The following is a 13834-nucleotide window of genomic DNA, read 5'->3' on the forward strand; positions in this document are numbered from 1 at the left end:
AAGGAAAAATTACATAATTACAACACTTAAGATAAAATCCCTACCATTTGAATTAATTACAAAAATCCCCTTTTTCCTTATCTCTCTTAACATCCGGATACATCACTCCACCTTTATTAGATACATTAATACTACTTTGTTTGTATACAATGTATCTTGTACATATGCTATTGTTGATACATAACTTCAACTATTTCAAAACTAAATTAGTATGAATCTGGTTTATAGTTATGTAACTGATACATAACTTATGTATCGTTTGCTATATGTATCGGGCGAAAGGGCAATGCATCCGCAAATTCTGAAAAAATTGGGATTATTTTAATTTGGGAACTTTCGAAATAGGAGGTAATTAGCACCTAAATTGTTGAAATTTCTGTACTTTATACTTAAAAAAAAAAGTTACAGTGAAAGAAAAACTAATTAAACTCTCAAAATTTAAATAATACCACATAAATCGAATGAAGGAATATATAATATAGATTATTTTGATAGCGTACAACAGAGTTTTGTTCAACCTTGTTGCATTGATGATTCCAAGAGAGGTTTCTATCACAACTGCAATTGTCGATGATTACAAGATGAACTATGCAAATTCACCAAATTTTAATATGACATTTTGTCATACATGGGGTCTCTAGTTGTAAGTATTTGTATACTATTTCATCTCGTATTCATCGTCAATAGTATTATTACTGGTATATTATATTTAGCAGTAATAATATAATAACATATTTATAACCAACACTCTATATAAATGTCTCTAAAGATTTTAATAACTCTGAATATAATGACATAACTTAATTGTCGCTAAATATTTTTGTCAAATTAATGCTAAGACATATGTCTCATCGAAAATTACCTATATAAGTACCCCCACAACAACCTTCCATTTCTCTAATTCAAAAACAAAAATTGGGAAAAAACATACTATATACTTTTGGTCAACCTAGTAGATTCCAATATGGAGAAAAGAAAGAACATAGCCATTTTTATTTTGTTCCTTTTTGTGATATCAACCCATGGAGTTAGACAAGTTCCAAATATCTTCATTCCTTGTTGCAATGGAAATAACATCGATTGTTGCCCTATTACTGATGGTAATCGCTTTAGTAATATTATTGTCAAGCCACGTTCCGTCAACACGTTGTTTACTCGATCAATTCCCCATCACCCGTGATGTTTTTATATCTATATCTGAAAACATGATCGTCAAAGAATACAATTGTTTTAATTGTGTGCTATGATGGTTGTGTTGCTGGCAAGTCTATACTCTGTCTATGGTGATCTTTTCCTAAGTATATGTATACAACTTCAAATAAACTTTGGTATAAAATAAGACATAATTTGTGTGGATATTATTGATCATGTTATTTATCACACTAGTAATACAAATATTGTGTTGACATATTAGTGATAAATATGTTGGATTAATTTAATTAGTGATAGTTTATTGGACATCCTCAACGAAAAGCTAAGCATGCCTTAATAGATATCACATTGTTGGATAAATTTTTCTTATGCTAATGAATATACATTTTCTTCAAAAATAAAATAACATTTCAAAAAAAAAAGAAAAAGGAACCAAGAACAATTAAATCAAATAACTAGTGAATACATATTTTAATTAATGTGAATCTATGATAATCGTCATTTTTGAGATGAATATGACATAAAGACTAGCAATTTATTTAAAAAGAAATACCTGCAAAGTTATATTTCAAGTAACCAATAAATTACTCTTTATAGGCTTATAGCTGTCTCTCTTTGGTGCGTTTGAATACAAAAAATAAAGCTCTTATTTATAGGAGTAAATGATAACTACAATATTTAATTAAAAATTAAAAATGGAAAATTTGTTATGGCAGCTTGTTATGAAAATTTATTGTGGAAATTTGTTATGGCAACTTGTTATAAAAACTTATTACGGAAATCAGTATTTTCAAAAACGTTTTTGGGGTGAGTCTCAGGGCGAGTTTCGGGGCGGGGCGTACCAAAAACGCTCCGGAGCGTAAATTAAAGACGTAGATCCATAATGTGTAAGTTCTAAAATTTGAGGCGTAAGCCTCGAGCATAAAAACGTAAGTCCTAGGCGTAAAAATGTAGGCCGAGAGTTTTTAATATTTTTTTAACCCTTTTTGCTTTAAATCATATTTTTTTTATTATTGGTGTAATGATAATTTTCAAATAATAATTATAATACTTTTTTTCTTCATTATTGATTATTAATACTTATCTCAATAAAAAATTATAACATAATTTCTATATATTATAGGTTATTTATAAAAAATTATTTGTAAAATCATTGAAAGGTTTACTTTTGTCTTATTTTATTAGTAATAAAACTATAAAATTGAATATACATGAGACTACACCCCGTAGATCCATAGGACTTACGCCCCGTGTCTCGGGGCATACGCCTTGCCTCGTACTATATAAAACGTCTCACCTCACGCCCCCGCCTTTTTAAACACTGACGGAAATTATTGTGGAAATTTGTACGGCAACTTGTTCTGGTAACTTATTAAAGAAAAAAGGGAATTTTCGCCTATAGCCACTCAAAAATAGTCTAATTACTCTCCATAACTATAGTTTGATAATAACAATTCGTAGCTACATGTTATAGGGAGGAGAGAGGCGAGCAAGAGAGGACAAAGAGTGGGAGAGAGGTGAATTGTTTATGTATATCGGTTAGATAATTGTATATTATACATATGTATTTGTATATATGGCAAACGAGATTGGGAGAGGGAGGAGAGAGGCGAGCGAAATTGAAAGAAGGAGGAGAGTCGAGCGAGATTGGGAGAGGGAGGAGAGAGGCGAGCGAGTGAGGGCAATAATTTGTATAATTCGCGGCTACGTTTGTATAATTCACGTGATTTTGTATAATTAAGTAATATAAAGTCTGAAATTATACTAATATGATAAAACTTGAAATAACAAATTGATACTAACATAAACATATGAAGTTTAAAACAGTTATAAAAAATATATTATACAAATTACATTATATAAATCAATTATACAAAATTTGAAAACTACACGTTTATACAAACTTTAAAAGGTTATACACAAAAAGATTGAATGTATATGATGACAGAACTGAAAAACCAAAGGAAATTATCGTCATATACAAATATAAATCATCATATACAAATATAAATCAAAAGAACAATTGTTAGTTGCGAATTATATAAATATGACTAATTATACAACTGGAAGTCAGCCCACATAATTAATAGTTAATGTTAGTCGCGAGAGGTAATTATAGCAAACTATAGGCTATGATGAGTAATTAAGTAGTATAAATTTGCTTAACCGCATAATTTTCCCTATATAGAATTATGCAAAACTTCAAAATAACATTTTCGATAAATTCCAATCATCAATTTGTCGAAAATTTAAACAATCACAAAATTTATTTATGAGTATTCAAGCTTAAAAATCCTCAAGAATCTCCCTAATTCTATACCCAAGAGGATTCAAACCTGAGACCTTTGATTATTAAGGATGAAAGAGTACTAACTACTCAATCATAACCCTTATTATCGGTTGTTTCTAACTCACTAATAAACTCAATTATGCAACGTGTTTTTCCTACTTCTATTAAAAAAATTATTTTCCTTTTCGTTTTTAAGGAGTTCATCTTTCTAAAGAATTGATTGACCTAACATAGTCACATAGAAAAATTAGAAGAAAATATTTCACAATTTTTTTTTAAAAAAAAACTTTTGAAAATGCCTCCTTATTTCTCTATTTATTTTTTAAAAATCTGACACCTTATCCTCTTCACTTGTCAAAACTTCCATTAACCGTCTTCTGCCAAAAAAAAATCGCCGGCGGTAATGAATTCTCACAGCTTAACCGGAACTCACACATTTCCTTTTTATCCATCTCTCCCAATTCGCCGTACAATCATCAATGTCACCGATTACCACCATTTTCCCCTACTCACTTCCCGGCGCTTCACACTGCATCGTCTCTGCAAAAACCCAAACTTTCAGGTTTCTTACGTCTCTCAATTGTCTTACAATAACTTTTTTCTTAATAGGTTTTCCTTTGTTTTTAAAAATAATAGTAATTAATTCTGGTGTTTTCTAAATGTGTATGAAGGTAGTTCGCTGTTCACGGCAAGAAAACAGAATATTGGAACCAGAGGATGCAGCACTGTTGATTTCTACGTGTATTACTCGCAATTTGTCTCCGGCTTTAACTTTAGAACAAGGATTGGAAAAGATTAAGGAGGCTGTGGAGGAGCTGAAGGCCAAGCCTCCTTGTTCTTCTAATGGGATGTTTAGATTCCAGGTACATTTTCCTTTTAGTTATTTTAAAAAAGCAACTTTATTAGGTGAATGATAGCTGTGGTGCTCTTAGGCCGATCTTGTTGTGTAATTAGTCTTAGATAAGCAGTAATTCTACAACTTTACTCATTAAACTGTCCTTTTGGGAGCATCCAATTAAATAGGGGATATAGAGATGGTTAACAACTTAGCATAGCTGTCGCGTTGCTCAAGGATGCTGCATAAAAATCTAGAAGTGATCCAAAAAGAAAATAGAGAAGTTATTAAATTTCTGATTTATGTTGTCATCTGAATTCGTTCAAACTAATAATGTCTATGGGTGCAGTATATACATGTTTGCTTGGTTAAGTTTTAGTGTCTAGTTGATGATATGTTGTTAGGGACATATACTGCCATGGTGTTACATAGGATTAGAATTTATTCCGAACATAGACAATCAGTGTGGGTCTTCTTTCTTGATTAGTGAGAGGAAGATTGTTTATATGTAGGTTGCTGTTCCTCCCAGTGCAAAATCTTTGAATTGGTTTTGCTGTCAACCGGAGTCATCAGGAGTATTCCCACAATTTTTCCTTTCCAAGGAGAAGCAAAACCCGTCATATAAATCAGTTGAAATGGGTCATACACGTGGGATCTTTGGAATTGGGGCAGCAATCAACTTGAAGGGATTTTCTGCCACTAAAGAATCTGGGGAATTTGGAAGGTAATTTCAGACCTTCATCACTGCTTCAACTTCAGCTCTGACATAACTGATTATTTTTACGTTCCCTTTGAACTTTTGAACATTTATGTTTTCACATTCCTGCCCATCATTTTATATGAATCCAGCTTGATTAATGTAAGTGTAATTAGAATCAATTATTGGTGGAAATGGAGCAACCTGAGGTTCCATCTTATTATTTTTTTTTCTCAAAGAGTTGGTGATATTATAAAATTAATTATGAAGAGGCAATGGATGCAGACAAGTAACCTCTTCTAGTGGGATTAGACTTAGTGAAGGTTTAATGCAGGAAAGTCTTATTTCTTCTCTGTCTGAGGAACTTGTATGAAAGTGGATGTAAGAAGGAGAATGAGTGTTCCTATAGACAATTGAGGAGACATGTCCCTGCTTGAGAAAAATTCAATTTTCCTTGTTGATAATGCGAAAAGGTGGAAGAGATGTGGAAGTATGTTGGTCAGAGCTCAAGAATGTTCCTGCAAGCATTGAGGACAATGATCCATTTCAGGGAACTTGTATTCTGTTTTCTGTAAAAAATGATTCAACTATGGGGACATAAGCTAGTCCAAATATTGTTGATAAGAAACAGTTTTATTGTATAAACATCTTGAAGGTATAAACCTCAAACTTTGTCAGTGAAAATGGACGCTTTTGGTCGACTCTGCATTAATGGCAATGCTTTATATTGTCCCAGCAGTAGAGCTGCAACTATCTCGCCTAAAGGTGAACACCTTTTCTTTGAAAACACGGGGACAGTTTCATTGGAGGTAGTTTGACATATGAGATTGCTTAATAATGAAATAGATGATTTTGGAGTGCTCTTGTTGGATTAGATGATTCTGGAGTGCTGCTGATGGATACCATGGGTGATTGTAATCTAGAATGAAGAATAAATGGACCCTACATTTGCTACGAGCAATTGAACACAATATAATCTTTGGGATAAATACGGGAAGCATATGCTATACCTAGATATGGGAGAGTATTTAATATACTTATGTGCATTATACATGCAAGTTTTTCTGCTATCAAGATGTTTGTGGAGTGTTCGCAATCTGAAAGTGCATTTTGAGGCCAAACGAATCCTTTATCTGAGTATTATGGATACCAGATTTAATTAATTTTTGAACCCTTGAATTGGATCCTTGTTGATTTCTATTTGGTAGGTAGTATTTCCAAGCTTGCCCTAAATGTAAGTAATTTTGGTGATAGCATCATGACTGGACTTTGTATAATCCACTAGAGTGAGTTACTCCATGACCCCTAGATGAATAAAAAGTTTGTCTTTCCTACAGAGCAGAGTATCAATATGATCCTTTGTACTTGTTCTTTGTATTAACAAACTGTTTTTTTGGATGAAATTCCATAAGAGACGGAGATATTGAAGGGGGGGAGGAGAGAGCAACTCTTGGAAGCTTTCTGTGCTATTGAATCCAAATAGGTTATAAAATGGTCTCTGACATCCAGCTCTCCACATCAGGTGGTTATCACATCTAATGGCTAAAACTGCGATTATGTCCTTGTAATTCCAGAATCATGAAAATTCTGATTCAGCATTTGTGTGTTGTTAGTAATCATGTCAAATATCGATTATAAGGGGTTAATTCTTGACTCGTACCCTCAATGAAGTGAGCCAGTTGCTGTTTGACCCCTCTTTCTGTCTTTCAGAAGAAAATCGCATGTAATTCTGATATCTCTTAAGAAAGAGAATGAGTTACAAATATCATGATTCCACATTTTACAATCACATGAAGGAAAGATGTGATTTTTCTGTCGTCTTTAATAGACATCAATAGGTTAATATTACACTGGTGCTGCTGCAGATGTTGTGCTGTTGAATCAACACCAGTGGTGGCTTATGGCTTTTTGGACCTAAGTTTTGATACAATATCTTCTTCCATGAAGCAAGAAGCTGGGTTATTCTGCTTCTTTGTTCCCCAGGTAAGTGAGATCTTCTTGCATGGCCATGGTTTATGCTTGAATAATTCCTCCGTTCTATCTAATGTTCATTGTTATTTATGTGTTGAACTAATATCACCTTAGATTGAACTAGCGGAGTTCGAAGGTGCTTCTATCTTATCTGCAATGGTGGCATGGAATGACACTTGTATGTGTACCTTCGAGGAGGCTCTTCAAGCGTATGAGTCGTCACTTTTGCAGGTAATGTTCTATTTCCATGTATTGTCTGTGACTATTAGATTTAGACCTGAAGTTTTTCTTCAGTTCAACTGTAGCATGAGAGTTTCTTTTTCCTGGGATGTCATGGTCATCTCTTTGCTACTCAACTATCCTTCTTCTCGAAGTGTATCAGCCATATTGAACCGGTTCAAAGAAAAGGGAGCGATTGTGAAATGCTAATGTGCATGAATTATTATATGTCGAGGCCTTGCTTGAAGTGATTTCTCAGTGTTCACACTAACTAGTGGAGAGTTAGGGAAGCAAATATGGCTATTTATGCTACTTGCAACAAGTTGTCTTTGGTCAACTTTCCCATTTAAGAACCTTACTTTCAGGGGATTAAATGCTCTTTCAATCTGGCCTAACCTTGTGTATTTTGCGTCATTACAAGTAGTTCTGTTTTGTTCTACTACTGCTCAGAAGTTTGTTCTAGTAACAAATCATTTCCTTCCATTTTCTTTCTGAGAAACCAGATAATCTGAAACCCATGGCTCTCTTAACATCCAGATTAAAAACTGTACTTTTGGTTTGATATAAGGAATAACATATCAAAAAGTATAAGAAAATAACAAGGTAAAAAAGGAAATTAACTTTTCCATTCCTCATCTTATTATCTTATGCCTTGTGTATATTTAGTTCAACAACTATAATAGTAAAAGTTTAAAGAGATATCTGATTTCACTTATGTTATTTGTTAAAAGCTTAAAGCATGTTTTTCCTAACTATAAATGACAACTTTCACTCATATATCAGAACAGAGTCACATCAAGATGAGGGGACCTCATCGTTACGGGTAGCAATCAATAACTATTACTCAATCCTAAACTAGTTGGATTCAGACACATGAATCCTTGATATTCACTCCGCTTTATTCCAGCCAATTTTAGTCCTTTGCTGGTAAATAATTCATTTTAAAGTGGTTTAAGGATTCTCTAAACCTAAAAGTTCTCTAAATCTCACTTATCCCTACCTCATATAATTAGGTATCACAATAATTAAGCCTTAAAACCTACTAGGTATCACCTATATGGATCATTTGCTACCCTTGTGCTGGTCTTACTTAAATCTACAGGTCTTTTGAGGTAACTACCGTACAGGTGATTTTAATCCACCTTGTCTCCCTTTAGCACTTAAGCCATCATAGTGTTGCATCAATGAGGTGGTGAATTTGGAGGTCTATGTGAACTATAGCTAAGCCATTTCGTGCACATTCTTTTACTTTATCATCTTTGTGTGTGACCTGCACCCTCTATCTAAGGTGATCAATTCTAATCTTACCCTGTTTTGTGTGGCTTTAATTTATCTTAAAATATGTTGGGCCTCTAGTGTCCTACATTCATTCTCATATTGGTGGAATCACAACCCTAGGATTTGCCCTGAATTAGGTATCATACTAGGGATATATTCCTGAAAACAAATCTATGTGACTAAATTTGACTCCTGTTGCTCTTGTTATCAGGAGTTGTTAACAATACACATACTACTGGATGTGTCTGCTTTTTCAAAAGCCCAATAGTATCTTGAGTATTGTTGTTTTATATGTCATCATGCTATGTGCAACTGATTCAGCCTTTTCTCAATTTTTTTCAGGCTGAACGTAACTTCAGTTTTGCAGAAGATGGACGCTGCAGCAATCACATTGGTGCGACTACTAGAAAAGTCCATGCACAGGAGGGACAAGTCCAAATGGTAATACTAAGTTTCAAGATTGCACTATGGCAAAGGGGTATTGCCTAGGAAAGGAGGAATTGGAAATGATGGAGGAACCAACAATTTGCCTTGACCTCCTTTAAGAAAATGCAATAATTTCGTTTTGGTCCTTTCCTTCGTAAGGGTTGAAAAGGGAATACATTTCTGGACTTCACAAAAATTTCAAAAATTAGGGAATGCCTGAGCCCATGTAACTTCCTTTAACTAATGCCCTCCAACTTCTCTTGTGCCAAACAATGTGAACTCTTTCCTTCCATTTGCTTTCCCCTCGCTGCTCCCCTTTCTTCCAATTTCCAGCCGAAGCACACCATAAGGTTCATGCGCAAAACTCTTTCTTGTTTCTCCATCCTTACAAATTCTTGTCTACTCTTCCTTGATAAAAAACAATCATGTGCACTGTATTACGACTTTCCAGATGTACTTTATAACAGTTATTGTTGCTAGAGTGCTTTTCTGCACGGGAAAACTCTTAATTGATAACAAGAGATTCTACAGATAGATGGTGACTCCATTACATGACTGTTTATCATGAATATCAACACTTCCACTCATGTTTTTGCTTTAAAAGATCACTGATTAATTCCTTTTATAGGTATACTCGAATCTTCAGAAACTGTTTGGAAAATACGTTGGGCCTGGTGCTGTGGAACTGGTATCCCCTTTATCCTGGTAATTATCCTTCCTCAGATACTTTTCATGTCTCGTGTTTGAGATGCAACAAGAAATGATCTGTCTTCCGCCATTTCTATTCCAAAAAAGTAGATAATAAAAGATCACGTTCTTATCACTCATGAGCTGTGCTTTGTTTATTTACTAATTTATTTTCTCTAATTGTATTTGCTTCACGCAGAAAGATGCCTCATGCTATTCCAGCCAGTTTGTTGTGAGACTATCACCTGCTCTTGCAATTTCGAATAACATGGTATGCTAATTTATGAATATTGTGAGTTAGGAGCCTTTTGTATGAATATGAAATTGCACGTGCTCCCTTTCTTTTATTTTATCTTCTTCTTTGTGCTACATATGATGCTGCATGAGTTGCTGATCATGTGCATAGATCTGTTGTAACTTGGTAATGATTTGGAATGATGAATATCTTTACATGAATGTGCTTATGGCCAAAATTCTACTAGAGATTATGTTAAGAGAATACAAATTTCTTTTACTGTCTGGTTAGTTAAGTAATTTATTTATATTATGCTAAATATGTCTTAGTACTATAAAACCGGGTGGTGATGATGGTGGTTTTCGGTAAAGATGGCTACGTAAAATTCAAGCATGAAGATTCTGGAAGATATGTTTCCAGAAAATATGATGCCGGTAATGTTGCATTTGCTTGTCAGCTAATTTGGTGATTTAACACCTATGTGTTTCCAGACCAGTATCCCTCAGATAGGGTTACCTCATGTTTAGAATAGAAGTACCCAAAAAAAGCTAGCTTTGAGTTGACAAGAAAATTACCATTATGTTCTAACTTGCGGGAAAAAAAACAGTTAGCTTTTGTTTTTTTATAAGGTTAAAAAAAACGAAGTTAGCTAGTGTTCTCCTCTTAGTTAACATATGTTAGCATCTAAATGCCCTGTTACCACATGTGAGGAAGTAGGTTATATTTTTCCCTATGCTCTCTTTAGATGTCCTTAGTTTTGAGGCAAATGAGAAAAAGTTCAGCAGTAGAATCTAATGCTGGGTATTATTCTTTTGACTTTAACTAATCCTGCATTGACCAGATGAATATTAGTTTGCAAAATATTTATGCCAAAGAGACAGTGGCCTATCCTCATTTTGGTGAAACATCTTTGTATCATGTGCAAGAATTTTTTTATTCTAAATTCAATTGCATTAGCTACCAAAAAATTGCCTCTTATCACACTAAAGCCTTATAGGCTATTGCAGATGGTTTTGGCCTAAGCAATTTGACATGAACAAAGATCCCATATTTGAAATTGTGAATTCTGAAATTCATTGATTCAAAATCCTTTCTTAATCTTGTAGTGAACCAAATAATTTTTCATATAGAAAGCTTCTTTTGCGTCTTCCATCTTTTATGTCTTGTGATTTTCAGGTTCGAAACTGAGATGATTTTTCCATTTTCCTCGTGTCATTCTTCTATCCAGTTTAATTACTTCCGTATTCCTCTTTCATTTGAAGGCCACTCTCATCCGTCATTGAGGTAGTCTTTGATTCATTGGAATGCTCAGGACTGATAAACTATTACAATTAAAACCTCTAAAGGCTTTATTTTTCAGTTGTCAGTCAGTAGTTAGTGAGCTTGTCCTTTCTATGTTATTCCTTTGCTAGCTCATGTTGATGAAGCTTTTCTGATATTTCGGCAAGTTTTCTGCCTTTTTCAGCATCATAAAAGTTCTCACAAATTATTCTAAATCTTTGCTTTAGAGATACTTTTTGTGGACCTGACTGTAATGTTAGTGTTTTCCATTTCAAAATATGTGTGTACGCACTATGAACAATATGAAGCCCTTTCGATAGATGACAGTTCTATCTGTATCCAAGTTATTGGTTGAATTCATGACTAGTGAAAGTATATAAAACTTGTAGTGACGGGGGGGTCTTCCTTTTCTAGAAAATGCGACTTTCATTTTAGTTGCTTTTTTTGATGTATGCTCAACTGAAACCTTCGAGTTACTACTTCAGGTCTGTTAGAATAGGAGTAGGAACAAAAATAGTATATAAAATTCTACTTCGAAAGAATTGTACTATAGTTTCTATAAATAGGGTCTCAATATATGTAGAGACACAGTTCAATAATATTTTCTCCTATATTTCTCACATGGTATCAGTGCATCTACGATCTGGTAGAGAATCAAAATGCTTTCGCTGCCGGCAGACAATTCTAGAAAATATGTGTCGCCCGTCTGGCTAATGATTATGTTAACAAAAGTAGGGCTAATGATAAATGCATGAAAAACAATCATGTTGAGAGGAACGACTGACAAAAATTAATTGAAAGAAAATAAGGTCAAACAGCTGCTGTGAGTGAAATCCTGGCGACTTTCTAAGGTTGTGTGGTGTTAACCCCATATCCATTAGTGTTGTATGAAAACCAACACTACCACGGGGTCCCCCAGCCTCTCGTGAGTCGCAACCATAACCCACAAAATTCCACCAGCAGAAAACCTTCCAGTTTCCCCAAGCGTTGTCGAAAGCAGCCTTCTCTGGCGAAATCTACACCACGCACTGCGTGTGTGAGCCTCTGTTTGATCACTTTCTTGGAAAGTATCCTGTGCATCATTCCAGCGATATCATTAGTCACTGCGAATTTGGTGACTACCCATTTCTCTCTCTATTTTCGTTGGTGTTGTGTAAAATCCAACACCACTACAAGGTCCAGCAACCTCTGGCGACCAAAGCCCAATCAGCCTTGCTGGTTGCAGATCCCTTATGCGTAGCTAGATCTAAGGTCCAAACGATCACGTTAATACCATGCGTCAGTGTGTGAGCCTATTCCCGCCAGTTTTCCGTGGCTTTTTCGTTCTACATCCGAATATTGTGTTTTAGTGGGAGGTAATTTGGTGTCCAGTAAGTGTAAGAATCAAAGTGTGGTTGCTCGATCTAGTGACTTGTGAGCTAGTGTGGACCAAACAGTTGCTGAGAGAACTAAAATTTGAAAAAATTGGTTAGATGAAACTTTTGTGTGATATTCAAGCGGCCCTTCAGATCGCATCAAATCCAGTATTTCATGAGAGGACTAAGCACATTGAGATTGACTGTCACTTTATCAGTGAAAAGATACTCTCGGGAGATATTATTACTAAATTTGTGAAGTTGAGTGATCAACTTGCAAATATCTTCACCAAACCCCTCACCGGTCTTTGTATTAATTATATCTGTAATAAGCTCGGTACATATGACTTGTATGCACCAGCTTGAGGGGGAGTGTTAGATAGGAATAGGAACAAGGATAGTATATAGAATTCTACTAGGAAAAAGATTGTACTATAGTGTCTATTAATAGGGTCTTAGTGTAATAATATAGAGACACAATTCAATAATATTTTTCTCCTATATTTCTCACATGGTCATTACTGTTTTTCAGCCTCGACACAATGATCACACTCAATTTAGTTGCCGCTTGAAAGATTGCGCAAACATCAATATCTTGTGGGCATCACTTATAATTGAGGAATGCACTCGACTTGGTCTGACGGTAAGAATATCTATAACTTCATAAATTTTATTTAATTGGACTACAAGTATCTGATTCTTTCACATTTAGTATTTTTGTGTAGCTCCAGGATCACGGTCATCTCCTCTTGCTATTGCTGCTTCTACTCATCCTACTACAAGTTGTATTGCATGCATCGATGAACGCTCACTTGCATTTCATGCCGTTGGTTATGCCAGAAGTTCTCATAAACCCGCTGTTATCATCACGTCATCAGGCACAGCAGTTTCAAATCTTCATCCTGCTGTGAGTACTAAGATTTAATATTCATATTCACTTCAGCAGTTTTCATTACTATCTTGTTTCCTCGTTATTTACATGTTAATTCAAATTTAATTTACGAAGCTATATTCCACAAGCAGCTTATATAAAGCAGCCAGCTTGATTGACATGACAATATTTGCTATGGTTTGCTAGTATGCTACTTCTTTAGGAGGACAGGGAACCTAAATAGGCCACAAAAACATAAAAGTAACCAAAATAAGCCACTACTTTAGGAAGTAACTAAAATAGGCTTAGTGGAAGAAAAAATTCCACTTTATCTAATATTCTAAACGTTTTCCGTTAGTCCCATAACGTGTATATTTTAATATATAACGGAACTATTTCCTACACTTTATAAAATGGAACTATTTCTTACACTTTATAAAGTGTAAGTTTTTCTTACACTTCGTAAAGTGGAACTTTTTCTTACACTTTATAAAGTGGAAGAAAATTTTTTGTTTTACAAAGAGGAATATTTTTCAC

At 34.5% G+C, this 13834-nt stretch overlaps 1 protein-coding gene across 2 annotated transcripts in view; it reads left to right on the forward strand.

Moving 5' to 3' along the window:
* The first annotated feature begins 3759 nt into the window (after positions 1-3759).
* Positions 3760-13834, forward strand: part of LOC102603926 (protein PHYLLO, chloroplastic) — a 30365-nt gene continuing 20290 nt past the window's right edge. For both annotated transcript variants that reach the window (XR_001471803.1, XM_006363510.2), the window contains exons 1-10: positions 3760-4004; positions 4114-4305; positions 4790-5001; positions 6840-6957; positions 7060-7176; positions 8785-8883; positions 9497-9556; positions 9755-9826; positions 12959-13069; positions 13139-13333. Coding sequence is in view for 1 of the 2 variants with exons in the window: in XM_006363510.2 (XP_006363572.1) it covers positions 3846-4004; positions 4114-4305; positions 4790-5001; positions 6840-6957; positions 7060-7176; positions 8785-8883; positions 9497-9556; positions 9755-9826; positions 12959-13069; positions 13139-13333 (1335 nt within the window). In the remaining variant the exon portion in view is untranslated. The remainder of the gene's footprint in view (positions 4005-4113; positions 4306-4789; positions 5002-6839; positions 6958-7059; positions 7177-8784; positions 8884-9496; positions 9557-9754; positions 9827-12958; positions 13070-13138; positions 13334-13834) is intronic.

Source organism: Solanum tuberosum, unplaced genomic scaffold (genome assembly GCF_000226075.1).
Source record: "Solanum tuberosum cultivar DM 1-3 516 R44 unplaced genomic scaffold, SolTub_3.0 scf00431, whole genome shotgun sequence".
In the NCBI taxonomy this organism is placed as follows: domain Eukaryota; kingdom Viridiplantae; phylum Streptophyta; class Magnoliopsida; order Solanales; family Solanaceae; genus Solanum; species Solanum tuberosum.